At 59.9% G+C, this 26,688-nt stretch overlaps 12 protein-coding genes across 12 annotated transcripts; 6 read left to right on the forward strand and 6 right to left on the reverse strand.

Moving 5' to 3' along the window:
* Positions 1–1,573: 1,573 nt before the first annotated feature.
* THITE_2108283 (uncharacterized protein) lies at positions 1,574–4,390 on the reverse strand. Its single transcript, XM_003649556.1, has one exon. The coding sequence runs from the start codon at positions 4,111–4,113 to the stop codon at positions 1,678–1,680; it is 2,436 nt and encodes an 811-aa protein (XP_003649604.1). The 5' UTR covers positions 4,114–4,390; the 3' UTR covers positions 1,574–1,677.
* Positions 4,391–4,920: 530 nt separating this feature from the next.
* On the reverse strand, positions 4,921–6,576 carry THITE_2108289 (uncharacterized protein). Its single transcript, XM_003649557.1, has 5 exons — positions 6,556–6,576; positions 6,285–6,483; positions 6,130–6,221; positions 5,859–6,059; positions 4,921–5,789 (listed from the first exon to the last, which is right to left on the reverse strand). The coding sequence occupies exons 2-5, from the start codon at positions 6,380–6,382 to the stop codon at positions 4,939–4,941; spliced, it is 1,242 nt and encodes a 413-aa protein (XP_003649605.1). The 5' UTR covers positions 6,383–6,483; positions 6,556–6,576; the 3' UTR covers positions 4,921–4,938.
* A 465-nt stretch (positions 6,577–7,041) lies between these two features.
* On the forward strand, positions 7,042–8,289 carry THITE_2108292 (uncharacterized protein). Its single transcript, XM_003649558.1, has 3 exons — positions 7,042–7,268; positions 7,325–7,545; positions 7,611–8,289. The coding sequence occupies exons 1-3, from the start codon at positions 7,226–7,228 to the stop codon at positions 8,061–8,063; spliced, it is 717 nt and encodes a 238-aa protein (XP_003649606.1). The 5' UTR covers positions 7,042–7,225; the 3' UTR covers positions 8,064–8,289.
* On the reverse strand, positions 8,259–9,558 carry THITE_2108294 (uncharacterized protein). The gene is made up of 4 exons (XM_003649559.1): positions 9,126–9,558; positions 8,855–8,939; positions 8,588–8,648; positions 8,259–8,530 (listed from the first exon to the last, which is right to left on the reverse strand). Exons 1-4 carry the CDS (start codon positions 9,128–9,130, stop codon positions 8,472–8,474), a joined length of 210 nt encoding a protein of 69 aa, XP_003649607.1. The 5' UTR covers positions 9,131–9,558; the 3' UTR covers positions 8,259–8,471.
* On the reverse strand, positions 9,559–11,102 carry THITE_2108295 (uncharacterized protein). Its single transcript, XM_003649560.1, has 3 exons — positions 10,994–11,102; positions 10,363–10,922; positions 9,559–10,302 (listed from the first exon to the last, which is right to left on the reverse strand). The coding sequence occupies exons 1-3, from the start codon at positions 11,014–11,016 to the stop codon at positions 9,818–9,820; spliced, it is 1,068 nt and encodes a 355-aa protein (XP_003649608.1). The 5' UTR covers positions 11,017–11,102; the 3' UTR covers positions 9,559–9,817.
* Positions 11,103–11,432: 330 nt separating this feature from the next.
* On the forward strand, positions 11,433–12,688 carry THITE_2169415 (uncharacterized protein). The gene is made up of 6 exons (XM_003649561.1): positions 11,433–11,564; positions 11,676–11,732; positions 11,802–11,817; positions 11,963–12,088; positions 12,143–12,355; positions 12,408–12,688. Exons 1-6 carry the CDS (start codon positions 11,562–11,564, stop codon positions 12,440–12,442), a joined length of 450 nt encoding a protein of 149 aa, XP_003649609.1. The 5' UTR covers positions 11,433–11,561; the 3' UTR covers positions 12,443–12,688.
* A 1,143-nt stretch (positions 12,689–13,831) lies between these two features.
* Positions 13,832–17,203, forward strand: THITE_2108304 (uncharacterized protein). The gene is made up of 5 exons (XM_003649562.1): positions 13,832–14,012; positions 14,123–14,246; positions 14,330–14,518; positions 14,592–16,695; positions 16,786–17,203. Exons 1-5 carry the CDS (start codon positions 14,003–14,005, stop codon positions 16,870–16,872), a joined length of 2,514 nt encoding a protein of 837 aa, XP_003649610.1. The 5' UTR covers positions 13,832–14,002; the 3' UTR covers positions 16,873–17,203.
* Positions 17,204–17,334: 131 nt separating this feature from the next.
* THITE_2108306 (uncharacterized protein) lies at positions 17,335–18,698 on the forward strand. The gene is made up of 2 exons (XM_003649563.1): positions 17,335–17,762; positions 17,821–18,698. The coding sequence occupies exons 1-2, from the start codon at positions 17,568–17,570 to the stop codon at positions 18,622–18,624; spliced, it is 999 nt and encodes a 332-aa protein (XP_003649611.1). The 5' UTR covers positions 17,335–17,567; the 3' UTR covers positions 18,625–18,698.
* On the reverse strand, positions 18,699–21,423 carry THITE_2108308 (uncharacterized protein). The gene has a single exon (XM_003649564.1). The coding sequence runs from the start codon at positions 21,158–21,160 to the stop codon at positions 18,773–18,775; it is 2,388 nt and encodes a 795-aa protein (XP_003649612.1). The 5' UTR covers positions 21,161–21,423; the 3' UTR covers positions 18,699–18,772.
* Positions 21,424–21,720: 297 nt separating this feature from the next.
* On the reverse strand, positions 21,721–23,314 carry THITE_70314 (uncharacterized protein). Its single transcript, XM_003649565.1, has 2 exons — positions 22,747–23,314; positions 21,721–22,653 (listed from the first exon to the last, which is right to left on the reverse strand). Exons 1-2 carry the CDS (start codon positions 23,260–23,262, stop codon positions 21,805–21,807), a joined length of 1,365 nt encoding a protein of 454 aa, XP_003649613.1. The 5' UTR covers positions 23,263–23,314; the 3' UTR covers positions 21,721–21,804.
* A 656-nt stretch (positions 23,315–23,970) lies between these two features.
* On the forward strand, positions 23,971–24,985 carry THITE_2108309 (uncharacterized protein). Its single transcript, XM_003649566.1, has one exon. The coding sequence runs from the start codon at positions 24,192–24,194 to the stop codon at positions 24,831–24,833; it is 642 nt and encodes a 213-aa protein (XP_003649614.1). The 5' UTR covers positions 23,971–24,191; the 3' UTR covers positions 24,834–24,985.
* Positions 24,986–25,010: 25 nt separating this feature from the next.
* THITE_2108310 (uncharacterized protein) lies at positions 25,011–26,566 on the forward strand. Its single transcript, XM_003649567.1, has 3 exons — positions 25,011–25,260; positions 25,322–25,419; positions 25,491–26,566. The coding sequence occupies exons 2-3, from the start codon at positions 25,376–25,378 to the stop codon at positions 26,470–26,472; spliced, it is 1,026 nt and encodes a 341-aa protein (XP_003649615.1). The 5' UTR covers positions 25,011–25,260; positions 25,322–25,375; the 3' UTR covers positions 26,473–26,566.
* The last annotated feature ends 122 nt before the right edge of the window (positions 26,567–26,688 follow it).

Below are 26,688 nucleotides of genomic sequence, written 5' to 3' on the forward strand. Positions count from 1 at the left end.
CCAGAATTGTTGACATTGGGTACGGAGGTCCTTCCATCCGTATCCGTACTCGCATCGGGTCATCACAAACATTTCCGCTTGAAACTGGGTGCATGAGAACTGGTGAGCCTCGTCGGTGGAATCTATCATTTCTGTCTGAACTGTATTTCAGCAAAATGGCGTTTCCTCAAATAAGAGACGCACAGTGTCTCCCAATGGGCTCAGAGCAACGGGTCACCGATCACCCTACACTACACTAGAACAGACCCCAGACACGCTCGACACCGAAGAGACAAATGCGGGATGTGCTCGCGTGTCCCATCTCCCGCGCGGGAGCCAGCCGCTCAAGCCACTCGTTCCCGAGTCGTCCTCATGCGGGTGGCTGCCGTCAAATTGCCGGCCAGCTAGTCCAAGAAGGTGACCGAGGTCGCGTGAACATCCCCGACTTGCACGGCTGCGAACCCCACATATCCCCGGACGATGCCGTACATTACGCTACATTAGGTAACTCACCACATGTCCACTGGTGCATAACCAGATCCCGCATGTGCTGTGAAGGCTGTGGGTATGGGGGTTGCTTTGATGAGTCGGGGATGATCACGTCTTGGGAGGCGTTGATGTTCTGACAGTGCCTGCTGCTCTTGGAAGATGCAGTGGCTATGTTAGCAGGACGGTCTTCAGGTTGTGCAGACATCGTTTCTGTTACGCTAGGGTCAATAGCCTCTCCGCGGAGTCCAACTGCCCATGTTCTGCAGTTGATCTAGCCTTCACAGTCAGTTGTAGACAGATGTCTAAGTTCTGGATATATTCAAAGCAGCAGGCATTTAGTGGACCTACACAGGAGGTAGAGACGGAACTGCGTTGAGGCTTGGACAGAGGAAGCACGGAATGAACTGTGAGGGAAGACGAGCCAGTTAACTGCTCGCGAAAAGCTGACCGGAGAAGGAAGGGAGGGCGGGAGGGAAGAGGGCTTATGAAAGTCGTGTAAACGTAGAGAAAGAAAGGGAGACGTAAGACAAATCAACAAATCAAAGAATAAAGACGGAAAGGAAAAGAGAGGAAGAGGAGGAAAGGAGGGCAACACATATATTCCGAACAGAGATAACCACAGGACAAGAGGGCAATGGGGGGAAAGGAGCCAAAAATGAGGACGCAAGGCTTGAACATCAAACCATACTCTGAACGAAATTTCTGGACCGACCAGCATGAGTGACATGGGAAGCAACATCTGTGAAACAAGAATGAACCCGCGGCGAGGTGTGTGACTGGCCGACGACGGCGCCCAACCACACGGGTAGACTCAACGCCTCGGCTTCTCGTTCCTGTCCGAGAGGAGAGCGCAATTTCTCGAGTGCCATTGGCACTATGTACAACTATTTACATTCGACAACGCCGCGGGAAAAACAGACCCCTTTCATGCGCCCCAATATGCATATCTATTTCATTTACAAGCTTTTAAAACATATAAAAAGCATGCAAACCCACCGCAGACCAAATGCCCCCCCAGCCGCCGAAACATCCAGGCGGGCTGTATGCAGCCCGGGTATCCATCCCCCCCCTTGGGGATCCAGGCCTTTTCCGCATGCATGCCGAAAATAAAAAAGAAAAGGAAAGAAAAAAAAAAAAAAAAAAAAAAAAAAAAAAAAAAAAAAAAAAAAACATCGCGAAGGGAGAGGAGAGGGGAGGCCGCGGGGCGGCTCAGGGCCGCTTACCGTCCTCCTTTCTTCCCCCGCCGTCCTCCAGATCGTCATGCTCCTCCTCCTCCGCCTCCTCCGCCAACTCCTCCTCGATCTCCTCCGCCTCGGAGATCGGCCCGCCGCTCTTCTTGGGCGGCCTCTTCTCGGGCGGGACCTCCCCGCCGCTCATCTGCCACTCCATCAGGCGGCTGAAGGCGCTCTCCTTGTCGGCGCTCAGCTCGGCGTAGCTGCCCGTCTCGGCGACGGTGCCCTCGCTCGAGAGCACGATGATGCGGTCGGAGCGCTTGATGGTGGAGAGGCGGTGGGCGATGGAGATGGTGGTGCTGCGGCCGCGGAGCAGGGCGGCGAGGGCCTCGTTGACGAGCGTCTCGGACTCGGCGTCGAGCGCCGACGTGGCCTCGTCCAGCAGCAGGATGTCCGGGTCCTTGAGCAGCGCCCGCGCGATCGCGATGCGCTGCTTCTGCCCGCCCGACAGCTGCGCGCCCCGCGCCCCGACCTGCGTCTCCAGCCCCTCGGGGAAGTCGCTGATGAAGCCGCAGTTGGCCTTCTTGGCCGCCGCGATGATCTCGGCCCGCGTCGCGTCCGGCTTGCCGTACGCGATGTTCTCCGCGATCGTGCCCGAGAAGAGCACCGGCTCCTGCGCCACCATGCCGATGCGCCGCCGGAGGGACTTGACGTTCATCTTGGAGATGTCCACGCCGTTGATGGTGATGGAGCCCGAGGTCGGGTTGTAGAAGCGCAGGAGGAGCGACGCCACGGTGGACTTGCCGCCGCCCGAGGGCCCGACGATGCAGACGTTGCTGCCGGCGGGGATCTCGAAGTCGAGCCCGTTAAAGATGGTCACCGCGGGGCGCGTCGGGTACGCGAACGTGACGTTGTTGAACTTGATGGGGCCGTGGGCCGAGGCGACCTTCATGCCCACGGTCTGGTGGATGGACGGCTTGCGGTCCTGAAGCTCGAATAGACGGCTGGCGGCGCCGACACCTTTCATCAGCTCCGAATAGAAGCCGCTCAGGCCGAAAAGGCTGGACCCTGCGAAGGCCGTGTACATCATGAACGAGGTCAGATCTCCGAGCGACATGGCGCCCGTGCGGACGAGGTTGCCGCCGACGATGAGCATGGCGAGGATGGTCATGTTGCCTGCCCAGCTGGTCGAGGCAAAGAAGGCGCCCGAGATGAGTGACTCTTTCCGTCCGAGTGCAAAGATTTTTCTGACTTGCTTGTTGTACCGGCTGATCTCCTGAACCTCGCCGGCAAAAGCCTGGCTCGTCTTGACGTTGCCCAGACGCTCTTCAGCGATCTTCACCATGGTGCCCAGGTTCTTCTGGATCAGCCGGCTCAGGTTGCGGATGCTGCGCCCGTACAGCACGGCGCCGATGGCGATGGGCGGGACCATGACTAAGATGATGGACGTCAGCTTGGGGCTCATCCAGGTCATCATGACGAACCCGGCGGCGCCGCTGACGAGCGCGCGCAGGCCGTCCGACATGTTTTGCGTGATGCTCTTGCCGACGATGACGGTGTCGGAGCTCAGCCTCGAGATCAGGTCGCCGACTCGGTTGGCGTCGAAGAACTCGGCGTCCTGCACGTACGTGCGGCGGTACAGCTGGCTCCGCAGCCGGGCGACGACGCGCTCGCCGACGATCCGGAGCAGGATGATGCGGCCAAAGTTGGCCGTGGCACCGAGAGTAAGCACCGCACCGAGACCGTAGAAGAACTGGCGCAGGGTGAGGCCGAAGATCTGGACCTCGTCCACGGGGCCCTTGGTGGAAAGATCCATGATTCTGCCGACGGAGAAGGGAATCGACATGGTGACGGCCGACGAGATGAGCAGCAGGAGGAACGCGGCGGCGAGCCACCCGACCTCGGGGCGCGCGATCTTGATGAGCCGCCAGACTTCGGCCAGCCCGGGCTTCCCCTTGACGCCGACGCCTTCCTTGGAGAGTCGGGCACTCATGTTGATGTGGGCAGCCTTGGCGGCTTTCTCGCTGCGCTGGAAGCCGTGCGCCTTGAAGTGCTGGTCTATCTCCTCCTCCTTAGGTTCCAGCACGGTGGGCACCTCCTTGTTGTTGTCGTTGTTGTTGGTGGTGGTCAAAGCCTTCGCATCGTCCTTATTTTGCTGGCGCGCGGGCTGCATCGTTGAGAGGCGCCGGAGCGCGTTGACGGGTGACTCCCAGCGTGGCTGTCCCAGCAACTGGCGAGGAACACGGGGGTTGGGGTGGGAGATGCCGGTCGCCGGGCCGGATACTGACGGGCGAGGGGTCGTAGAGGTCTTCCAGGTCGTGGCGACGGAAGAAAAGAACGGGCGAGCTGTCTGTCGCGAGGGGAAGAGAGGGGCCGGGGCCGCCACGGCGGCTGCTGGCGCGATTGCGAAGCCGAGGCCGGCGACTCCGCCCACGCCGACGGCGCGCTGTGGGAGCAGCACGGCGCGGCGCATGGCCGCAGCTGCTGCTCCCGAAACCATGGTGATCAAGGTCGCTTTTGGCCGCGCTGTCGCAAAGCTCGAGTGTCTTTTTTTTTTTCGTTACTTGGTGATGCGCGCGGGCTGGAAGCTTGTCATGTCGCGGTGGCGGAGGTCAATGGCAGTTTTCCGGCGACCCATGCCCGCTCCGGACTCTGTGCACCGATCGGAAAAGAAGGTTGGAGGAGCGAAACAGGCGCAGGAGAGAAAAATGCCGGGCCGATCCATGAAGTCCTGCCGGAGCCCCGGCCAGAAGCGGGTCTATGGCGCCGAGCCGCACACATCTGCGGCCGATCGAGCCGCTTGCGGCTGGGGGGGCGGCAAGGGGAAGGGGGTTTGCCTGTGTTCTTTGGTGTGGACCAGGGGTGAAGCTAGCGCGGCTCATGCACCGAGCTCCGGCTTGGCAGCCAAGAGCTCCGTTACCCCTGCACATCACAGCGAACAGTCCTGTGTCACTAACAGCGTCCTTCCGCACTTGGATTGCATTCTCCTGCTCAATGTCTTGTCCAGACGGAAGCATAGTCTTAGCCAACCCAATTCCATGATAACTGGCTACCTTATAAGAGGGAGCTCGCCGAACGCCATCATCTGTGGTCTCCTAGTTTCAATCCCTTATATCCCATGTGCAGTGCAAGCACGAATATCTCCTTCCAACCCAGCCCGTAGCAAAGGGGGGAATGAAACCAAGTCAATAGGAAGAAAGTTGAATGCCCCAGAGTCGCCAAACCTCCAACCCCTCCGACTCCAAGCAATAAAAGACAGGTAGGTCACACTTCTCCACCCTGTCCAATCAGCCGCTGTTCAAGAGCTGTGGCTTTCCTTCCTGAGTATTTCCTTGACATCGGCGTCAATCCCATCATCGCCGCCCAGATCCGGGAACTCGTCTGACGTCTCGATCTTGCGCTTCTTGGATCCGTTCAGGGGCACGGCCTGGTATTGCGAAGCAAGGTTCGAGAGGATCTCGATGCCCGGAGCCGAGCTCGGGAACGCAGCCTGGCCGTCTCCTGGGGCGGCTGCACCCTGGAACGCCGTTGGCTGAGGCTGGCCGTTCTGAGGTTGATGGCCGGCCGACGAGGAGTTGCCGTGGAAGTCCTCGACATGATCCTGAACGTGGGGCGGCGTGAGTGCCTCGACCTGCGGACGGTCCGGTTCGGGAAGGGGGCTCCCGGATGCCGCACCGCCCGACAGCTCCTCCGTAGTGAGGCCGCCAACAATGGCCCGCTCGATGGTCTGCCTCTTTTGCTCCACTTCGGTCCGACGACCGCTCAGCTCCATCATCTGCTTCTCGTCCGAGTCGAGCGCCTCGCGGTTTGTCGCCAGGATCTTCTCCAGTTCCCGAATCAAATCCCTGCGCGCCTGAATGCACTGCGTGACAGCACCTTCAGCATTCGCCAGGGTCTTGAGAAGCCCATTGAGCCTGGCAGCCTGTACCGGGAGTGGTGCGCTGGTAGTTGCTGGGTCGACCGACTTCTCATATTCAGTGTTGGCGTTTTTGAGCGAAGTCTTCATGGGCTGGACAGCCTTAGCAACAGCCTGCTGTGCTTTCGCCAAGGCAATGAGCTCTGCAGGAACCGAAGAGGCTGACGACGAGCTGAGCGAGTGACCGCTCCCAAAGACACCGACGTGAGCGGCTGGGCGAGTACGATCAATCTCTGCCAAGTACTTCACGTCAGCATCGCCCAGGGCTCGCCATGAACAATCTTCAACGGCCGCAGACTCACCCGCCAATTTGGCATCTAAATCCTGTAGGATTTCACGGTCAAAGATGCTTCGCTCCCGCCACACGTCGACGACCCTTCGCAGCTTTGCTTGGACGTCGATCGGGGCGCCCTTGTATGCAACTGCCGTTGCATCTGCGATGAATGGGGAGAAGGCGTTCAGGAAGTCTTCCTTGTGCCGAGCCTTGGATTGCTGTGTGACTTCTGCGAGCGAGACTGCAATCAGCACCTAGGATATACCAAACCAAACACATTGCGTGCATATTGCACATACCGTTGGCAAGGTAAATCATGTTTAGCCTCTTGGCGCTGGGGAGGTCTTTCAGCTTGGTCAGCCACAGATGGACCGTCTGGGATGCATGTCGCCTACGATGAGCTGGTTAGCGGCAGACGATCAAGTAAACTGACCCCGGCAGTACGCATGCTTACCGATGGAACATAATCCACTGGGCTGTGGTGGCGATGCTCTCGTGGGTCTCGTTGAGCGCCGACAGCTTGGAGAGCACGGCATCATCCGTGTACGCCATGGCGGATGATGGTTGTCGGGGGTTGGAAGCCCGGATTTGGTAGGTAGCGTGGACCTGGCGGCCGGACTTGATGACTCCGCAAAAGAGCTGCAAGTATTGAACTGAATGGGTAGGTAGCCGGTGGTGAGTGCCGCGTCGGGGTCGTTATTTGGATGCGTTGAGATGGGATATACTTGGATTGTTGTCCCAATCAGAAGCTCAGGTCATTCTACTACGATCCTGGATGTTGATTCCCGGCTGAGAATGACAGCTTCTTGCCCACCTCGGTCGGTTTCTTGCAATCTACCAAATGCAGTGGAAAATCGTCCAACGTGGATCAAGTCAAACAATCCAGTATCTCGGAGAATTCTCTTCTTGTGTTTCCCAAATGCCCAGCGTGGCTTTCGCGCAAACACAATATGCACGACAGCGATGATGAGCGGCCACTTTGTTTTGGTAAAGGTTGAAAACGGAAGAGTTGGAGAAGCAGGAAGCTGGGATTGGAGCGAGCTCCCCAGTTGCATCCGTCACTGTTTTCGTTCTAGCAAGCTCGTGTAACGTTATTCCGTAGTGTAATGTTTGAAGGGGGGATTAACTCAGCACCCCGATATTAAGATAACACACCCCTGCACATCTGTGCCAAGCAACCCGGAAGTTGGGTAGTGTCGTTAAACGCCCCCGTTTGTGGGACACTTCGCTGAATGGACCACCTATTGCGACCCAGCAACCTGTCGCGATCAAAGCGACCATTTCGATATCCAGATTCCTGGGCTCACCGTACATCGTTCAGCTTGCGAACCTTCCTCCAACCACCGCGGTACCACTGTTGCGAAAAATTACTTGTCCTAGGTCCTGATTGCCACCATGGCTGACCGATTCCCATCGCTGGAGGACTTCGACTCGGGCGGTAAGTCGAGCGCTTCCCAGCGCCTTCCCCGTCGCGCTCACTAATGCTGTCCGCAGCCCAGACCGAAATTAAGAATGCATCGGACGTACCGTCGGCGAGCAATTTTTTGGAGCGGGAAAAAGCGATCCTCGGCGAAGATGCCAACCAGTTTGCGACAGTCGAGGATGCCGGCTTTGGTGAGGGCGACAACGATTTGCTAGGAGGCGGTGGTGGTGACGCCCTGGGCGGCAACGCCGCATTTGAGTCCCAGTTCCCCGACATTAGTAGCCGCAACGAGGTATGTCGCGGACACCCAGTCGTAGTTTGGCCGCACGCCACGATTCTAACTCTAGCGAACAACAGAGCGTGGCACCCGGCGGCACCACCATCACAGGTCCCTCGGTTAGCTACAACTCGGGTTACCGGCCCTATGCCGAAGAGGAGGAAGAGCCCGAGGTCATAAAGAACTGGCGCGAGAAGCGGGATGCCCAGATTGCGAAGCGGGCAGAGCAGTTTGCCCAACAGCGCGCCGAGACGATCCGGGAAGCCCAGCAGAACATTGACGACTTCTACGAGAACTACAACAACAAGAAGGAGAAGATGATTGCGCAGACTCGCAAGGAGGCCGAGCAGTTCCTCGCCAGCCGCGAGGACACGACATCGGGCGGGACCAGCTGGGAGCGTATCTCCAAGATCGTCGACGTCAGCGGGAAGGGCGCAAAGGGCGGTGCCGCCGGCTCGGGTAAGGAGCGCTTCCGTGAGCTGCTTATGAGCCTACGGAAGGACGAGAATGCTCCCGGAGCTTCAGGGTATTAGAGGCGCGCGCCGACGGGCACAACGATAGACTTGGAACAGATGGCCGGGCCCTTCCCAACCCGGACCATCAACCCATCTTTGACAATGTCAACCGTCAATTACGCCAATTCATGTTCATGTACTTTTAGAGGGGGCTTTGACCCTTCCACCGCAGGTATGGGGATTCTGGTATTCAGCAGTGAAGGCGTCAGAGAGCAATGGGAACACCAGGGTTTGCACGGACTCAGAGCAGCACTTCGCATGGAGAGTGTCGGTCTGTTGGCCTCGGTTTCTTTCACTCACAGACTGCCCCAAGCAGCACATCTCCGCAACGGCCACGCCTCTATTGACCTCCCCGTGCTCTACTTATACAACAAGTCTGCACCCGCTGTATCCTCCGCCTGACTGCCTATCACCGACCACTCCAACTTAGTCGCTGAACCAGGTGTTGTGGCCGAGGATCCTGCGGCCCATGGCGTACATGGTGGCTGTAGACCACATCAGAGACAGATCCATCAAAAGGAATGTTTTGTGTGAAGACGTACCGGCCGCGGTCCCCCACAAGAGGATGGTATACGGGGTCAGCATCATGGAGCTGCGGGGGTGCTGTGTGTCGAGCGATGCGCGGCAAGGCGACTCTGTCAGCCCAAACCATCCATCCATTCCACTTCTTCTTCGCTTTCTTTTCCCCATCCCTTTCTCCCACCCCTCCAACCATCCTCTCACCCCATGTTGTCCTCACGCACCAAACCAAGAGGTCTGGCGTCTGCCATATCGGGAAAAGAGAGAGAGAGAGAGAGGGAAGAACTCACGATCCGCCAGAGGCGCTGGTGCGAGCGGTACGCGCTCTGGTAAAGCCGCTGGTACTCGGGAACCTTGTTCGGGCGGTCGAGGAGACTGTTGCGCGTGCGCCGCGGGTCAGCTTTTTCCTGCTCTGCTTTCCATCGATTTGGATTTGTACGGCGGATGGCGCGGCAAAATCTGGCTTCCTCCCTCCAATTCCCCCCGGGCAGCGGCCATTGAGAACTTAAAAGCGCCGTCTTCGGAAGCGGATCACGAGAAGAGGGCAAATTGGTTGCTTACCCCATCTTGAATGCGTGCAGTTCGGCGTGCGGTTGAGCTTTTGTTGCTGGCGCTGCGGGAGATGTGGTGATGGCGTGGTTTGCTTAATTGGAGGTGGGAGCTCGGATCGGGTGTTGTCGCTTCAAAGACGAGTGGGCTGATGAGGGATTGGCCAGTGCTGGGGTGACTAAGCATGTTTGGTTCCCAGTGGATACCCAAGCTCTTGACCTAGAACCCCGACCCGACAGTTGATCTTGCTAAGCTCGGCATTTAAGGGAATGTGAAATCGGGCCTGCATTGCGGAATACAGTGTAGAATGAGAGGAGGAGACAAAAACTGGGGGATGATACAATGGTGAGCGTGCTTCACTTGGCCCTTTCAGTCGCGGCTGTCAAGAGGCTCGCACCCTGCCATTCACCATGATGGAATCCCGGGTGGCCAGCGGAAAGGGGTAAGACGAAAACAAATATGCGTGAGACGCCCTTTGAAGACGATCGCTCATAGTCTCAAGCCCTAGTGTACATAGAAGAGCTCAAACCGAGAACCTCACGCCACGGCCCCCCTCTAATCGCGCCCAATCCTTCTCTATTAAACAGCGCCTTTATACACGCCCGGAGTCTCAACCCTTCGTGGGTAGGGGGAGATGCATGGTAGTCGCATTCACCACATCCGCGACTGAGCCGGAGTTTCCGTGGGCCAGGTGGCGAGCCGTGTTAGCTCTCGCCTTCGGGAGCCCTGTGCTTCTTCGGCTTGATGATCAGCAAGATGATCATTGCTGCAATGATCAACAGTAGAAGGAAGATAATCTTCCGTTTGGTCGTCTTCTTCTGGTACCCTTCCGCCGTTTTCAGCTCCTTCTCGGCTTCCTTGACATCGCTGGCCATGCGTTCCACGTTGTAGTCGATCCGGTCTAGCATAGTGCCCTGGTCGATGACCATGGTCTGGAGGTCCCGGAAGAGGTCTGCCAGCTCAATGATGCCCTGAGCAATATCCTCAATCTCCCGTTCGCGCTGTGATATGACAGCGTCGTTGGACGCCAGCAGCTTTTGATGGGACGCGGCCTGCAGAGCCGATTCCGAGTAGGTCCGGTCGGCGTCGGATTCCAAGAGCGACGGGTCGGTGTAGCTGCCACCCGCCAAGGGGGTGGAGTTACGTTCAAGAGGAAGAGGACTGGCAAGCCCGCTCATGTCCCGGAGTTCTGTAAACGAGCGTCAGCGCCCAGCCTTGTGCACGGCGATCTGCATATGCCACACTGTACTTTTGAGATAGGCGCTCTGCTTCTTGCGAAAGCTGGCGCTCGCTTCCTGGACTCGCGTTGCCAGGTTGACCTTGATATTCCTGGCCATTGTCTCATCTGCCCGGCTCATCTGGCCATTCGCCTTGCCCTCGCGCACCATCTGCTCAATGCGCTGGATGCACCGGCGGCACTCGTGAAACCCGCGCGTGATGTCCTGCGTCAACCGCTCGATTTCGCCTTCCTCGGCCTTCTTCGTCTCCTCGTCGTTGAATCCTGGAAGGACGTGTTTCTGGTGCAGTCGTTCCAGCTTTTGACTCTTGCTCGCGATGCCGGCCAGCAGCTCCGTAACCTCGTCCGACACGTCGGCCCACCGCGGTGGCAGCAGATCCATCTCAATCACCGCATCGCCGTCGTCCACGTCGTACGCACCGGAGGAAAGCAAGCCCCGCCGGTCCTCGTCGGCCGAGAACAGCACCCCTGTGCTCGCCGCGCCGCCGCCGAAGCGGTCGCTCGCGCCGGACGGCGCATACCGGCTGCGCTGGGTCGGATGGTGGGCGTACGACTGTCGGTATGAAATGTAGCTGCGGCGTGGTTCGTGTCAGTGCTGTTGCGGAGAGGGGTTGGCGATAGTTTCGTCAACACGGCTTCTTACAGGTTTGTCCGGTCTCGCCACATGGCGGACGCCGGAAGGGGGGAGTAGCGATCCCCTCAGTCCGCACCGGAGTTCGAGGGGAGAGGGACAGGGCCGTCGTGTGTCTGCTGGCGAGGGCCGAACTGGAGCGGCATCACATCGTAAACTGTTTCCCGCAATGCGCCGGCTGACGAGCTAGCTCCAGCTTCTGGGACACTTACATTCGGCTGACGCGAGACGACCAGGGAAGCAGACACAGTTGCCAACTGCTTGCAGGCCGCGGCCAGTTGCGAGGCGCCCGGCAGCTGTGCGCAGCTGTGGAGCGGAAATCGCTGGCCCATGCCTGGCCAGACTGGCGACCCTGAAACCAAGGCGCCAGGCAGGCCCGCTCTTTTAGGTAAGGTAGGCGCTGTGCCCCGCATCCCCTTCTTGAAATCTCCAGGTTGCGGCCTCCCGTCGTCAATTAAAACACAACAACCCAGTTCAGCAACACAACTGCCGAATCCGTCGCTGTTGGCTTGTCTTTCGGAGGCCCTCAGCGAGAACGCATTGAATCTTCCTATCTGAACTGACGAAGCAAACCGTCAACATGGTCAGTCCCAGCAAAGCGCGATCTTGCCGGGAGTCGGCCCCGCCGTCGAGGGGCAGTCGGGCTGCGCCAGTCTCCAAGCACACCGATGAGCTGACACCGCCTCAACAACAGGCCGACTCCCTTACCGAAGAACAGGTCTCTGAGTTCAAGGAGGCTTTCTCCCTGTTCGTAAGTTGCTAGTCACCTTATTTTTGGACTGATCTTTGTTCTAGCTTGGCAGTGCTGACCCCTGGACAGGACAAAGACGGTGATGGTTAGTGTTTCCGTCCTCCTGTACCGTCCGGCCCGCCCTGTGCGAGGCCAGTTATGTGCCTTCACACTTGCACGGCGACAGCATTCCGTGCCTCCGGACGCCTTGATACCCAGGTAGAAGTGGTTGGATGCTAAGGCGGGAGCAGGACAAATCACAACCAAGGAGCTGGGCACCGTCATGCGCTCGCTTGGTCAGAACCCTTCCGAGTCGGAGCTGCAAGACATGATCAACGAGGTCGACGCCGACAACAACGGCACCATTGACTTCCCGGGTATGGGCATCTGCACCAGCGCTCTGGTAGCGACGGTTCGCTGACCGCCAGCAGAGTTCCTCACCATGATGGCGAGGAAGATGAAGGACACCGACTCGGAGGAGGAAATCCGCGAGGCGTTCAAGGTGTTCGACCGCGACAACAACGGCTTCATCTCGGCGGCCGAGCTGCGTCATGTGATGACGTCGATCGGAGAGAAGCTCACCGACGACGAGGTTGACGAGATGATCCGCGAGGCCGACCAGGACGGCGACGGGCGCATTGACTGTGGGTGTCCTCACTCGATTCTCGGCCGTCCATGGTACTGACGGTCAATCAGACAACGAGTTCGTCCAGCTTATGATGCAGAAGTAAACGCTCTTCTCACAACATCTCAACACTGATGCCCTTTACGAACCAATGCGCCTTCTCTTTCGGATTTGCTCGATTCTGGATGGATGGATGGATCCTAGGTAGCTTCTGGAAGCTTTTTGCGCAGGGTTTGATCTTCCGGCGCAAGAGACCATCTTGCTGTCCCATTGGGCGTTATGCTTCAAGATATCTCCGCTCTTCGCTGTTCAAGGGATGGGTGATAATGAGAGCCACGTTTGAATGGGGCCACACCCACTCCTCGTTGACGTCGCGTATGTCCCTCTCGCAGCGACGGCAGTACCGCCGTCAGACCCGTCCGTCCCTGGCCTAGGAACGCCGTTCTACGTCTCCCTCTCGCATCGCTTCAGTGGAGCCTATTGCTCAGACGGGTGCCGGCGGTCTGGGATCTCGAAAGCAGGTAGTTCCACTCAGCTATGCAGGTACATCGTGGCAGTGCTCGAGTTAGTGGCACCCTTTCCCGCACCTCCAGTTCCTCGCTTTTCCCTCTGCAGCCCTACGGATATACGGGGATGCCACTGGCCGGCGGCTTGGCTGCAGGGTAACTCTCCGGTCCTGTACCCTAATCCCCGTGGACGTCCGGACAGGGCTGAGGTGCAGCTGCACTGCCTCATTCGAGTCTCGAGCGGGCCGCGACATTTCACCGCCGTTGTCTCTTGGGATCGGACGGGAAGAGAGCTTGCACGGCCGGCGCTTGAGGTTGCAATCATATGACGATAACCAATTTTTGTGTGTTACCGAACTATGGATAGAAGCCCTTCCTCTCTGCTTTGAGCTGAGCGCCGTCTTGAGGAGATAGAGATTGATGGAGGTCCAAACAGGTCCATCCTTCAGTGAGACGCTTCTCTCTCTGGAAGAGGACACCAGAGCTGCGGGGTTTCAGGGAGCTCTGCATGACTCCCGTTGTCCATGAAAGAAGGAGAACGTCCATGTTTAATACGGGGACCGATCCGAGAGACAACTTCAAAGGTAATGCTGGCCAAAAAAGGAAAAGAAAAAAAAAAATGGCGTTCTCTTTTGCAATACGAGGGCTGTACGTTACGCTTGTATCTCATGTTCCAGCCATGGGCTTTCCCTCGCATAGGGGCTAAGGCAGCGAATACATAACACGAGCGGCGGCTTCTCGTTCTTCAATGGACTACGTTGAATGCTTGATAACAGGCCCGCATAATGAAGGGCAGTTTTCCCGTCAGAACCGTCGTGGTATCTTCCCACAGGGCGAGCCTGTAGTGTAATCCTGTGTGGTCTTTCGCGCTTTGGAGAGGGACAGAAGAGTGGCAGGGGAGGAAGCCCCACACCCCGTTTGGGGAGTTAACGTTAGGGGGGCGAGGCAGCTTCCTGCCTCAGGCACAAACCATTAGTTATCGGCATGCCGTCCACCAGCGACCGCCGTGCCACATCGCCAGCGATAGCTCCAGGGTCTTGAGGTGCGGGCAACGGTCGACTTTGAATATATTCACCCGCCAGCTTTTCGCGCAGCACCCGCTTCCCACCCCTGGAAATCATCCTTCTCTAGGCCCCCTAGCGGGCCGGAACCATCTCACCATGAGCTCTCGTGCGTATTACACTCCCTGAATTGCGGCGCATTGTGGTTGCAGTTACCAACCTACATCGCTCTTGACTGGACTGTCCGACGCAGCGGCTGACCTCCCTGCTCCCCCACAGTCAAGCAGTTCATCCGCAACGTGCGCGCTGCAAAGACCATCGCCGACGAGAGGGCCGTTATCCAGAAAGAGAGCGCATCGATCCGGGCGAGCTTCAGGGAAGAGAGCGCCGACCACAGCGTCAGGTACGCCGAAGCGGCGGCCGAGTAGCCGCTGGGGCCGCTGGGGAGGACGATGTGCGTGTGTGCTGATACGAGTGCCTTCGTAGGCGCAACAATGTGGCCAAGCTGCTATACCTCTTCACTCTCGGCGAGCGGACCCATTTCGGCCAGATCGAGTGTCTGAAGTTGCTGGCCTCGCCCCGCTTCGCCGACAAGCGGTTAGGACATCTGGCGACAAGCTTGCTGCTCGACGAGAACCAAGAGGTCCTGACTCTGGTTACCAATTCCCTCCAAATGTGCGCTAAGCTCTGGCCAACATCACACAAACGCACATACGGGCGCTGCCTGCTGACCCTGCGCTGTTGCCAGTGATCTGAAACACTCGAATCAGTATGTCGTCGGCCTCGCGCTCTGCACGCTCGGCAACATCGCGTCCGTCGAGATGTCGAGAGACCTCTTCGGCGAGATCGAGAACCTGATATCAACCGCAAACCCCTACATCCGACGGAAAGCTGCGCTCTGCGCCATGCGCATATGCAGAAAGGTGCCGGACCTGCAAGAGCACTTCATCGAGAAAGCGTCGCAATTACTCTCAGACCGGAACCACGGCGTGCTACTATGCGGTATCACCTTGGTCACGAGTCTCTGCGAGGCGGACGAGGCCGAGGGGGGCGAGGAGGGTATCGTCGAGAAGTTTCGGCCGTTTGTGCCGGTGCTTGTGAGGACGCTAAAGGGCTTGGCTTCGTCGGGCTACGCTCCGGAACATGATGTGACCGGAATCACGGACCCCTTCTTGCAGGTCAAGATCTTGCGCCTGTTGCGCGTTCTAGCCCGCGGTGACGCCCAGGTTACGGAGCAGATCAACGACATCCTGGCGCAGGTTGCGACGAACACGGATTCCTCCAAGAATGTTGGCAACTCAATCCTCTACGAAGCGGTACGGACCATCCTGGACATCGAGGCGGACTCGGGTCTGCGTGTCCTGGGCGTGAATATCCTCGGCAAATTCTTGACCAACAAGGACAACAACATCCGCTATGTCGCCTTGAACACGCTAAACAAGGTGGTGGCCATCGACACCAACGCTGTGCAGAGACACCGCAATACCATCCTGGAGTGTCTGCGGGATCCGGATATCAGCATCAGGAGGCGAGCCCTGGACCTCAGCTTTACGCTGATCAACGAGAGCAACGTCCGGGTGCTGATCCGCGAGCTGCTGGCTTTCCTCGAGGTTGCCGATAACGAGTTCAAGCCGACCATGACCAGCCAGATCGGCATTGCAGCTGATCGGTATGCGCCGAACAAGCGGTGGCACTTTGACACCATGCTGCGGGTCGTTACGCTAGCGGGAAACTACGTCAAGGAGCCCATCCTCTCGTCGTTCGTCCGCCTGATCGCCACGACGCCCGAGTTACAGACGTATGCGGTCCAAAAACTCTATGCAAACCTCAAGAAGGACATTACGCAGGAGAGCTTGACGCAGGCTGGCGCATGGTGTATCGGCGAGTACGGCGATGCTCTTCTCCGGGGCGGCCAGTATGAGGAGGAGGAACTTGTGCAGGAGGTCAAGGAGCACGAGGTCGTCGACCTGTTCTCGACTATTCTTAACAGCAGCTACGCCACGCAGGTCACTACCGAGTACCTGATCACGGCGCTGGTCAAGCTCACCACCAGGCTCTCGGACCCCGCGCAGATCGAGCGGGTGCGCCGCATCCTTCAAAACCACCAGACCAGTCTGGATGTGGAGGTGCAGCAACGCGCTGTCGAGTTCGGTAATTTGTTTGGCTATGATCAGATCCGCCGCGGTGTTCTAGAGAAGATGCCGCCGCCCCAAATTAAAGAGGAGTCGCGAGTGCTGGGAGAGGCGGCCAAGAAGACATCCAAGGCGGCGAACAGGAAATCAAAAGCCATCAAGCCGAAGGAGGAGGACCTTCTCTTCGATCTCATGGGTGACAGCAGCGCTCCTGCGCCGTCGCCGGTCAATGGCAAGCAGAACACCGATCTCCTTGCGGATATCCTCGGCGGCGCCAGCTCATCGGCGCCCTCTCCTGCCTCACCACCACCTTCCAGCCAGTCCAACGTCGCCTCCATCATGGACCTGTTCTCTCAAGGGCCCGTGTCCACGCCATCCCCTGCGCAAGCCGCTGCCGCACACCCAACTCCTGGCGCGGATCTATTCGCAACTACCGCCCCCCCGGCCCCGCAGGTGGCTGCTGCCGCCGCACCGGCGGGCTACCCCTGCTACGACAACAACGGCCTGAACGTGACCATCCAGACACAAAGAAACGCCGAGGGCACCATCCAGGCCATTGCCCGGTTCCGTAATACGTCGCCCGCCGGGGCGCTCTCAAATGCCGGCCTGCAGGCGGCCGTGCCCAAGTCGCAGAAGCTGCAGCTGCTGAGCATTTCCTCAACGGATATTGCACCGGGGGCCGAGGCGACGCAGATGATGAGGATCGCGGGGTGCAAGGGGGTAAGTCCATTCTCACGCTTTGCTTGCATTGCAGTGCGCAAATTGGGTCTGCATGGATGTGTGGCTGACTTTCAATGTCTGTGGTAACAGCCTCTGCGGCTGCGCTTGAGGATAGGGTACTCGCATCCTACGGCGGGACAGGTCGTGGATGTGGTCAACTGGACGGAACCATCTTGAGGGTGGAGGAGGTCCTCCTGGAGGGGGGTAGCCGAGGGGTTGAGTTTGGGTTTGCCAAGTTTACCCAAGTCCGGCCACGCAGCTTCAAGTGGTAAAGTGATGGCGATGCGCAGCCTCACTGCTCGGTTGCTGTGGGCCATCAGTAGTATACTGAACGAAGCAAGCTGCCAGTGGGCTGTGGATCAGATCCTTACGAGAGACAAAGATAGAGTTTGTGTGAAAATGATGATTCTTGAATCCCTTGTGTACTCATGCTCACCTGCCCTGTTTGACAAGGTACCCTTCGACAGGTGCTTTCATTTGATTTGGGCGGCCTTGTCAAGCCTGCTTCCCAGGACATTGGAGCGCGTCGTTGGGCAAGACCAAAATAGTGGGCCTTGCCTGCACTAACACTTTGCGCTGAGATTTGCCGGCAAATGTGTTAGTGACATAGTGAGTGTTGGCTTTTCCCAACCAGGAATTTTCATGTTCACTGATTGCTATTCGTATTGTACGGATACATCGACTTGCTTCATGAAACTCCAACCGAGTATACCACAACGAGCCAATGACGCGCAACGTCAAAAAGCTGGATCCTGCCGTCTTCGCATCTTGCATACCTGAGTGAATTCCAACTGGGGGGATAGTATTTGACCCTCTAACTCTCAAACCGCGGCACAGCAACGCAGGCTCCCCACGGCCTCCCAACACTCGCAATGTCGTCAGTCAAGCGGAAACAGCCGCCGGCCAGTTTACTGCAGCGCAGAGTCAGACCTAGATATGAGCCGGAGCCCGAGTCGGAGGTTGAGGACGACGTGAGCGAGGCGCCTAGCGAGGAGGGTGCTGGCGACTCCGGTTCGGATGATGAGGACGAGGGACCCAGCGAGGATGAGTCGGGGAGCAGCAATGAGGTAGAGTGCCATTGCTACTGTTCTGCTTTGATGGGGAAGGTTCTTAACAATGGTACAGGGCAGCTCTCATGGGGATTCAGATGAAGAGGGAGAGGAGGACGAGGACGAGGACGAGGACGACGAGGAGACGCCGCAGATCGACGCCTCGCAGCTCTCCTTCGGTGCCCTCGCAAAAGCCCAGGCGGCTATGGGCCCATCGTCGAGACGGAAACGTGGAAACCCCCCAAAGGAGAAAGACACCGACAACCTCAGCCACAGCTCCAAGAGCGACCATGCCGCCGGCGGAAAAAAGCCCGAGAAGCGCGCCAACAAGCACGCGCCGGTCGAGATGAGCAGCACCAAGCCGGTCTCGCGTCTGCGGGACTTCCTCACCGTCACGGCGGAGCACAAGCGGCCGCAGGCGCGCGACCCGCGCTTCCTGCCGCTCGGCGGCGGGGGCGGCGGCGCCAGCAAGATCGACGAGATCAAGGCGCGCAAGGCGTACGCCTTCCTGGACGAGTACCGCGAGTCCGAGATGCGGCAGCTGCGGGAGGCGCTGGGCAAGACCAAGGACGCGGCGCAGCGCGAGAAGCTGCAGCGGGCGCTGCAGTCGATGGAGAGCCGCAAGCAGGCGCAGGAGCGCAGGGACCGGGAGCGCGCCGTCCTCGAGGAGCACCGCCGCCGCGAGAAGGAGCTCGTCCGCCGCGGCAAGAAGCCCTTCTACCTGAAGCGGTCCGAGCAGAAGAAGCGGCTGCTGGTCGAGCAGTTCCGGGGCATGAGCAAGAAGCAGGTGGACAAGGCGATCGAGAGGCGGCGGAAGAAGCTGGCGGCGAAGGAGAAGAAGCTGCTTCCTCTGGCGAGGAGGAGTGCGGAGGACAGGTGAAGAAGGTAGAGTTCAAGGGGGAGGAAAGGGGGGAGGGGGGAGGTCTTTGGATCGTGTGCAACCGATTCTATGATACAGTCTATGATACAGAAGTTGTGTGTCTATATGGTTCACATTATATACATACATCCTACATCCCATCGCCGATTTACTCGCTCTCTCGTTTGTCGATATACCCCGTCTTCGCCAGCGCCTCCTCAAACAACTCCCTACACCGAATCCTACTCCCCAGCCGCGCGCACAGCAGAAACGCGCCGCTGAGCTTCCGATGCAGGCTGTACGTCTCCTCAGGCGGCGGCGCCAGCCGCTCGTTCACCATGACGGGGATCAGCGCCCTGACGCGGTCCGTGATGGTCTGGCCGCTGAAGTCGTAGACCTCGGGCGCGGAGCGCATGAACGGCTCGGCCAGGGTCAGCACGCTGGTGACGTGGGCGTCGACCATGGCGCGGCTCTCGAGGCCGGTCAGGTAGCCGAGCTGCTGGCTCAGGTCGCGCACGGCGGGGCGGTCGGCGCGCGAGGCGGCCTCGAGCAGGCGCACGTACAGGGCGACGAAGTCGGGCGGGTACTCGCGCGCGGCGCCGAAGTCGAGCAGCTCGAGCCGGCCCGTGCCCGCGTTGTACAGGAAGTTGGTCCAGTTCGGGTCCGTCTGCATGAAGCGGAACTCGGCGATCTCGCGCAGGCACAGCCGCAGCAGCTGCGTGCCGATCCAGTCGCGCTGCTCGCGGCTGAGCGTCGGCGCCGCCCGCGTCACCGCCACCCCGTCCATGAACTCCATCGTCAGCACCTGCTTGCCGCTGGCGTGGCGGAAGACCCGCGGCACGGAGAAGACGGGGTCTTCTGATGATGGGGGTGAGGATGATGACGAAGAGGAGGAGGAGGGGCCGAGGAGAAGCTCGCGGTAGCGCTCGGCGCACTCGGCTTCGCGTACGTAGTCGCATTCCCAGGCGAGCTCGGTGCGGGCGTTGTCGATGGTCTTGTTGAGGTAGAGGCCCTTGGGGAGGAGCTTGGTGGCGGCGAGCAGGACGGAGAGGTTGTCGAGATCCGAGTTGATCGAGTCGGCCACGCCGGGGAACTGGATCTTGACGGCCACCCGGGTGCCGTCGGATTTGAGCGTCGCGCGGTGGACTTGACCGATGGAGGCGGCTGCGATGGGCTTGTCCTCGAACTCATCGAACAGGTCGCGCCAGTTCTCGCCCAGGTTGGCGACGAGGACCCGGTCTCGCTGCCAGGCCGGCATGTAGTCTGCTCGGTCCTGGACTCGCTGGAGCACTTCCAGCATGGGAGCCGGGAGCATTTTGGCGTCCTGGAAGCTCATCATCTGCCCGAGCTTGAGCGCCGCGCCGCGCATCCGGGAGAGCTTGGCTACCAGCCGCTCCAAGTTTGCGGCGCTGAGCATTACCGACCCTGAGCTGCTACTGCCGCCGACCGCGCGACTGATCCCCTCCCCGATTGCGCCTGCGAACATGCCTGCTGCAAGGCCGCCGTAGTTCCACAGCCGGCCGATCCGCGAGGAGGGCACGCGGGACTCGCGGAGTTGGTAGCTCGCAGCGCCAGACGACACCGGTGATGACGAGCCCGTCAACTCGGCAATAATGCTCGCGTCTTCCTGGGATAGCGTCTTCGGTTCGGTGGGTTCTGGCGCCGGGGCGACCGGGATCGCCGCTGCGGGCTCTTGGCGAGGCGTCTTCTCAGGGGCTTCCCGCCTGCCGGCGTCGGTCATCGTAGATTCTTCGGCAATCTCTTGGGATGTAGGTGATTGCATCGGCTTGGACGCCAGGCCCTCAGAAGCGGCTGACACAGCCGTTCGCTCGACGTCTTCCACTGCTTCGGTCCTGTCCGCTACTTCTCGGGGCGCGGCCGGCGTCTCCTCTGTACCAGGCGGGATAGGTTTCACCGGTGTTTGCTCCTGTTCCTCGGCCTCCTTCAGCGCCTCGAGGATTTTAGAGCCCGGTATCGTCCGGAAAACGTTGAGGTCAACATCAGGACGGCCGACAGCCGGCATTCTTCCAGATACTGGCGGCGGCCGTTTTGGCGGGACGAAGCCATGCTGCAACATGGCAATCCCACCGTCCGCCCACGGAGCACGCACGAAGTCGGGCTTCCCTTCGCTGCTTTGATGAGGTGTTTCTCCCGGGGCGTCCGCCATCGGTTCGCCATCTGCTGTCCGCGTTCGGGGGTCGGCCTGAACCTCGGGTTCCCGTTCCCGGGCGTGCACCCCGTCCTCCGCAGCCGCAGCCGAGGCGGCCATCCCCGCCTCGTCCGGATTCCGCTGTTCCACCTGCTCCGCCTGGACTCTCTCGTCCGCTTGCCCTTCAGATTCCCGCTGTCGAGTCTGGGCACTCCGTGGTTGCTCCTCCTCCGGCGCCGCCTCCTTCCCCCCTTCCGACGCTCCCCGTCTCAAGACATCGCGCACGACGGTGGCCTCTCGACCATACCGCTCCAGTTGCCTCGCCCTCAGCGCGACATGTTTTTTGGCCACGGAGCGCGACGCGCTCGCGACGGCGGCGAGGTCGACGAGCAGGTCCGCGAGTCGCATGTTGCGGGTCTTTTGTTTGTATTATATTCCAACAAGAAATACTCCGTAATGGAACAACGGGGGTCTACCTCAGTAGTACCCGGGGGCTGTCCATCTCGTCTTACAGATGGGCGGGATTGCAGCCGGGGCACAGACTGACCCGGCCAGGTCGGAAACCGGATCGGGTGGATGGTTCCCGAGGTCGTGTACTGCGCAAGTGCACAGCGATCAGAACCCACTGCAGGAGCCGCAAATTTTTGGGTGCGGGTGCCTTTGCTGGTAGGGCGACAGGGGCCCTTGCTAGCGCCGGGAGCGACCCGATCTGCCGGGACGGGACAAGGCTGTCCTGGGCCGATCAGGTGTGGAGCGACATGCATTCCACCCGACGCAACGCGCCGCATGGATTGCTGTGTGGATGTGGCGGGACTAAAACAAGTGTACCTAACTACATACCATGGAGTACGTGTTAGAATCGATATGTCTTGGAAGTGGACACATCATCGTTGAACTGTGCATTGCACAAGACGGGTCGCCAGATTGCAACACCCACGTAGCCGTTGCGATTCGAGCGAATGGAGCGTGCGGAATACAAATATACATTTCTACTATCTATCGAACCGGGTATCGTTAACGCCCCAACCATGCAATGACCAACCCAATATCCCCTACTTAGCAACATTCCTCAACCTCGAGCCCTTTGGCCGCGGCGTAGCCTTCGGCGTGAACTCGAGAGAATTACCAAACGGCGACGCCGAGGGCCCCGTGGCCCCGGAGCTGCCGATCTTCCCCCACAGCCTCTGCGCAGCCGGCGTCAGCCCTCCGACCGACACCCTCGGACTGCTGGGGAACTTCGGCACCGGCGTGCGCTCCACCTTGCCCGTAAGCCCCAGCCTGGCCGACGTCCGTTTCGACTGCGAGATCCTCTCCACCAAGCGGTGGTGCAGCGCCTCTCTCTTCCTCTGCTCCCGGATCTGAAACGGATTGGGCGTGGCGTCCCCGGGGCCGAGGTCGATCAGCGGCAGCTTCTCCTTCTTCTCCTCCCTTCCCGACCGTTGCTGTGGCGCCGGCTCAGGCTCCTCGTCATCCACGAACGCATACCCGTTCACCCTCGGCGTCTCCCCGCCCCCACGACCACCACCACCAGCCACGCTCGACTCGGCATCGCACGCCCTCCGCTCGCCCGCGATCGCGCCCCGGATCTCCGACAGCGTCGGCGACCCGGCGCGCGACGACGACGACGACCTCCTCTCCTCCTCGGCCCTAGCAGCGGCGGGCTGGGGCACGCGGGTGTTCTCGTAGACGACGCGCTTCGGCCCGGCGCGGCTCTCGGCCTGGGCGCGCTCGGCGACCGTCTCGAGGCGGCCCTCGACGCCGTCGGGCACGAACATGAGCTGGTTGTCCGGCCGGGCGCCGCGCCAGTGGTCCGGCGCGGCGGGGCGGTCGGCGGCGTCGCGGTCGCGGATGGCGAGCCGGTCGCGCGCGAAGCCGTCGTCGGACAGCGCGCCGGCGCCGCGCTGCGCCAGCAGCTTCGCCTCGACCTCTTTCTGCTTGAGTTGTTGTTTGGACGGCAGCTTGTTGCCCGTCCAGAGCCAGGCGTACTTCTCGACGCGTTTCTGGTTCTGCTTGTCGAGCAGCTTGTAGAAGGACTCGTTGTCCTCGGAGGTGTATTTCGATTGGAAGGCGGCGAGGGAGAGGCTGGTGTCGACGGCGGGCTGCCCTTGGGTTGCCGCAGCGCTGGTTGCCGCGGATGCGACAGACGCGGGCGTGTCACCGACGAAGTTGAGCGGCGTCTTGCCTGCGGCGGCCTGCGGCTGGCGCAGGGGTGTCGCGAGTGTCCGCCGCCGACCCGGGGTCATGACCTGGCGCAGCCGGCGGCTAGCGCTCTCGATCCATTCTTCGTCCTTGGATTCGAGGGCGTCGAGGTACTCGTGCTGCGTTTCGCTCTCGAGGAGGCCCGGGAAGAAGTCGCGGGCGATGATGTGCGAGAGGGCCTCGGTGTAGGTGTCTTCGTCGAGCACGCGCTTCGGTCGTTTGATGCGCTTTGCGGGCGGAGGTGGCGGCATCAGCTCCGTGTCTGTCCGCTTGCGCACAAGCGCAGTCGACTGGGCTCCCGGCAAATCCATCGTGCTTTGGTGTCGCGCAACGACGTAGCGGGAGGACTGGGTTCATTCGGGGTTTCCGGGGCGGCGGCGGTGTCAATCACACTGATTGTCGCTGGTGGAGGGGGAGTTATCGGCAGCCCCACACAGTAAGGATGACGAAAACGTTAACAGTTAGTTATAGGCAGGTTTGAATTGTCATAACCAGGTAACTAACGTTATCCGCAGTCCATCCGCACTGTGATAATCCATCCTGAATACGTCAATACAACAAGAGCAAGACCCCCCGTCCTCCATATCCAGCATTCCCGGATGTCTCATCTCTAAGTGCTACCCACTGATCTGCGTTGCCAGACCTCTTGAAGTTGTCATGCAGGAAGCCACAGAGGATTGGTGCCCGTTCCTGAGTGAATTGAGGGGCTTAAAGCTAATTACTTAGGCACTTCGTCCTGGCCGGGAGCAACGCCTCCTGTGAAGATAGAAGCCTCCTGCATAAAAGTGGGCAGACCGGGCTCTGCATAAGACGTAACTGTTCCGTACTTAGACGCCAAACCGGAGGGACGTTGACCGAACTGGGCACCTGAGCAGCCCGACCCTATGGGCACGGGTAACACGGAGGTTTCGGCGAGCCAGTTGGTCTGGGAGCGGCCGTGTCAGGGTGATCTCATCTCGGCGGGAAGGGGGTGATAAAGCCCCTTTCCTCTCCGCCGACCAAGGTTTCTGTCGGTTTGCAAGTCTGCGACTGACACACCACAAATCTTCGGATCGATCACCAATTTTGCCTTGTTTGCCTAGCCCACCTCACGCTTCCTAGCTGCTTGAGCGGCCGGCTTCATCGAGAACCTCCGAGTGACTGGCGTGCGGCCCAGCTATCGACTTGCCGCGCATTCGCAATTCCCCCACATCACTCACTCCGGCATCTCGTCGCCATTTTACGCACGGCGGTTCTCACGATGGCGCGAACGACAAACGGCGGAACCAGCATGGAAACGTCCAGCAACCAACCAGCGCAGGCGCCGGGGGACAACACCTGTCCCATATGTTGGCAGCCCATCCTGCCCCCGACCGTCGGCCGCGCAGGTCGCGAGGGCTGGAGCGCCCTGCCCTGCGGCCACCGCTTCGGCAGCGTATGCATCAAGAAGCACCTCGGCATGGAGGCCCATAACGAGCCGCTCTGCCCCGTCTGCCGAAGCCCTGCCTACCACGAGCCATGCCGCCACCCCGTGCTGCCCTTCGTGCTCGATCGGAACGGCAACCACCCCGAGCTGGTCAAGGACGCGTTCGGGAAGCTGCGGCACGTCAGAGGCCCGGCGTACCTCGCCAAGGAGCTCTGTGCATACTGTCTTCCGCCGTCCGGCCGGGACACGGCGCTCCTCCTGGCGGCGGACGTCAGTCGTGTCCCGCCCGGGTCAGCACAAACCATCGTCGTGATGTCGGAGCAAGATCTACTGTCGTCGCCAACCGTGATCAGGCAAGATATGGGCACTTATCAGGTCATACGTTACATTGGAGGAGGATGGTGGGACGAAATTGTGCAAGCTCGGTATCTGGACTGGAAAGACTGGTGGAATGAGCAAGTGCCTCGGACGGTGTGATGGTCAGCCGCATGGGGCTTGGGAGGGAAACGGGAGTTGAACGGGAGTTGAAGTTTACCTCATGGTTGCTTTAAGGTTAGGGTGCACAGTACGGAGTCTAGCTACACACGGTTACCTTATTACCTACCTTAGCTCATTCAACCACTGCGCTCAACCACCTCACAAACCAAACACCCACGATAACAGTGGGGTTCACATCACACAGCACCCCCTCCAACTCGAACGCCAACTCGATCTAGATTTCGACCTCAATCTCGACCTCGGAATCGATTTGGATTCGGCCATAAATTAGTAACCCACACGTCAACAACCATACTTACGGAGACCTACCTTAGTTTCGGGTGGATGCGCCATGCGAGCGCATGACCCCCTCGGGCCTGCAAGATGCGGTTCAAGACCGACCTCAAAAATGTGAGGACGTTTTCAAGTGAGCCACTTTGGTTGCCGTTCCAACCCCAGCGGCACGGATACACTCTAATCCTACGCAGAACTCACCGCGGCGCTGAACTCGCTCGAGAAGATCGCATGGGTGCGACTCGACGATGACACGGTCCGCTTCACCGTCATCCCCGACACGGGGTCCCAAGTATGGGCGTATGCTTACCCCCGTTCCCTCGGCCGGCAAGCCAGCCAACCACTTACTAACCAATCGCCCAGCTCTCTCTCGGTTGACCTGATCTTCGACAACTACCACATCCAGTCCGCCGAGCCGAACAACACCATCAACCTTGAACTGCCCCTCGGCCCGCTGCAGCGCGCGCTCAAGTCCGCCGTTGGCAGCAGCTATGCCAACCTGCGCCTCACCAAGCGCGACGGCATCCCCATGCTGTCCATGACCATCCACACCATGACCAAGGACAGCGCCCAGGACGCCCGCGGCTTCGGCTTTGGCGGGGGCCCCGGCGGCTTCGCGGGCGCCGCGGGCGGGCGTCACCACCATCGCAACCAAGCCGACGCCAACGCCGACCCGACTGACCAGGACCCCTTCGCCGACCCGGACCTCTTCCCGCAGGAGTCTCTCGAGCTCACCATGAAGCGCGAGCGTGAGAAGATCATCACCCAGGACATCCCTGTGCGCGTGCTGCACCCGGACACCGTCGAGACCATCATGCAGCCCAAAGTCCGCGAGCCCGACGTGCACATCCAGCTGCCCCCACTGCTCCAACTCAAAGCCATCTCAGACCGCTTCACCAAACTAGCCCTCACCGCCAGCAGCAGCGGCGGCGGCATCACCACCTCCTCCGCCGCCAGCCGCCCCAGCGCCTCCAACCACCCGAAGCTGACGCTCTCAGCCAACATGCACGGCTCGCTGCGCCTGCGCCTCGCGACCGAGACGCTGGACATCACGTCGGTGTGGCACGGGCTGGACAACCCGGAGCTGGACCCGAGCCAGCTGGCGATGCCGCTGGCGGAGCACCCGAGCACGCGCTTCCGCGAGGCCGGGCCGGACCGGTGGGCGACGGTGCGCGTCGACGGGCGCGACTGGAGCCGCGTGCTGAGCGTCGGCCGCCTCGAGGGCCGCGTCATCGCCTGCTTCGCCGACGAGCACGCCCTGATCCTGTACGTCTACGTGCCCCACGTCGACGACGTCGCTGCCGAGGACGTCGTGACCTATTACGTGTCGAGTTATAGCGCTTGATTTCCTTTGCTCAAAAAAAGGTTGGTTGTTCTCGGAGCTGGTGCTTATGGGTTGTTTGCGTCTTTGCTAGCCGGTTTGAGGACAATAAAAAGGGACGGGCGTTACGGGCGCGCTCGGCATCAATGAAGACGTGATACCGTTGTTCAGGGCAGAAGTCCAGCTTCAAAACGGGCGAAGAATAGCCAAGGATGTTGCTTTTATGGATTGTTGGATCCG

Source organism: Thermothielavioides terrestris, chromosome 1 (genome assembly GCF_000226115.1).
Source record: "Thermothielavioides terrestris NRRL 8126 chromosome 1, complete sequence".
NCBI lineage: Eukaryota > Fungi > Ascomycota > Sordariomycetes > Sordariales > Chaetomiaceae > Thermothielavioides > Thermothielavioides terrestris.

Coding starts and splice junctions, on each gene's coding strand:
- THITE_2108308 (XM_003649564.1), bottom strand. CDS start 21,160: ATGCGACTCGCGGACCTGCTCGTCGACCTCGCCGCCGTCGCGAGCGCG.
- THITE_2108292 (XM_003649558.1), top strand. CDS start 7,226: ATGGCTGACCGATTCCCATCGCTGGAGGACTTCGACTCGGGCG. Junction 7,269..7,324: donor GGAGGACTTCGACTCGGGCG/GTAAGTCGAGCG, acceptor TGCTGTCCGCAG/CCCAGACCGAAATTAAGAAT. Junction 7,546..7,610: donor ACATTAGTAGCCGCAACGAG/GTATGTCGCGGA, acceptor AGCGAACAACAG/AGCGTGGCACCCGGCGGCAC.
- THITE_2108310 (XM_003649567.1), top strand. CDS start 25,376: ATGACACGGTCCGCTTCACCGTCATCCCCGACACGGGGTCCCAA. Junction 25,420..25,490: donor TCCCCGACACGGGGTCCCAA/GTATGGGCGTAT, acceptor CCAATCGCCCAG/CTCTCTCTCGGTTGACCTGA.
- THITE_2108294 (XM_003649559.1), bottom strand. Junction 8,649..8,854: donor ACCAGCGCCTCTGGCGGATC/GTGAGTTCTTCC, acceptor CTCGACACACAG/CACCCCCGCAGCTCCATGAT. Junction 8,531..8,587: donor CTTGTGGGGGACCGCGGCCG/GTACGTCTTCAC, acceptor TGTGGTCTACAG/CCACCATGTACGCCATGGGC.
- THITE_2108309 (XM_003649566.1), top strand. CDS start 24,192: ATGGCGCGAACGACAAACGGCGGAACCAGCATGGAAACGTCCAGCAAC.
- THITE_2108295 (XM_003649560.1), bottom strand. CDS start 11,016: ATGTGGCGAGACCGGACAAACCT. Junction 10,923..10,993: donor TGGCGAGACCGGACAAACCT/GTAAGAAGCCGT, acceptor ACCACGCCGCAG/CTACATTTCATACCGACAGT. Junction 10,303..10,362: donor GCAGAGCGCCTATCTCAAAA/GTACAGTGTGGC, acceptor GCTCGTTTACAG/AACTCCGGGACATGAGCGGG.
- THITE_2108289 (XM_003649557.1), bottom strand. CDS start 6,382: ATGGCGTACACGGATGATGCCGTGCTCTCCAAGCTGTCGGCGCTCAAC. Junction 6,222..6,284: donor CAGTGGATTATGTTCCATCG/GTAAGCATGCGT, acceptor AGCTCATCGTAG/GCGACATGCATCCCAGACGG. Junction 6,060..6,129: donor CATGATTTACCTTGCCAACG/GTATGTGCAATA, acceptor TCTCGCTCGCAG/AAGTCACACAGCAATCCAAG.
- THITE_2169415 (XM_003649561.1), top strand. Junction 12,089..12,142: donor CGGCACCATTGACTTCCCGG/GTATGGGCATCT, acceptor GACCGCCAGCAG/AGTTCCTCACCATGATGGCG. Junction 12,356..12,407: donor CGGCGACGGGCGCATTGACT/GTGGGTGTCCTC, acceptor ACGGTCAATCAG/ACAACGAGTTCGTCCAGCTT.
- THITE_2108306 (XM_003649563.1), top strand. CDS start 17,568: ATGTCGTCAGTCAAGCGGAAACAGCCGCCGGCCAGTTTACTGCAGCGC. Junction 17,763..17,820: donor AGTCGGGGAGCAGCAATGAG/GTAGAGTGCCAT, acceptor ACAATGGTACAG/GGCAGCTCTCATGGGGATTC.
- THITE_2108304 (XM_003649562.1), top strand. Junction 14,247..14,329: donor AGCGCCGACCACAGCGTCAG/GTACGCCGAAGC, acceptor GTGCCTTCGTAG/GCGCAACAATGTGGCCAAGC. Junction 16,696..16,785: donor GGATCGCGGGGTGCAAGGGG/GTAAGTCCATTC, acceptor CTGTGGTAACAG/CCTCTGCGGCTGCGCTTGAG.
- THITE_2108283 (XM_003649556.1), bottom strand. CDS start 4,113: ATGCGCCGCGCCGTGCTGCTCCCACAGCGCGCCGTCGGCGTGGGCGGA.
- THITE_70314 (XM_003649565.1), bottom strand. CDS start 23,262: ATGGATTTGCCGGGAGCCCAGTCGACTGCGCTTGTGCGCAAGCGGACA. Junction 22,654..22,746: donor ACAAGCAGAACCAGAAACGC/GTCGAGAAGTAC, acceptor CTGCTGGCGCAG/CGCGGCGCCGGCGCGCTGTC.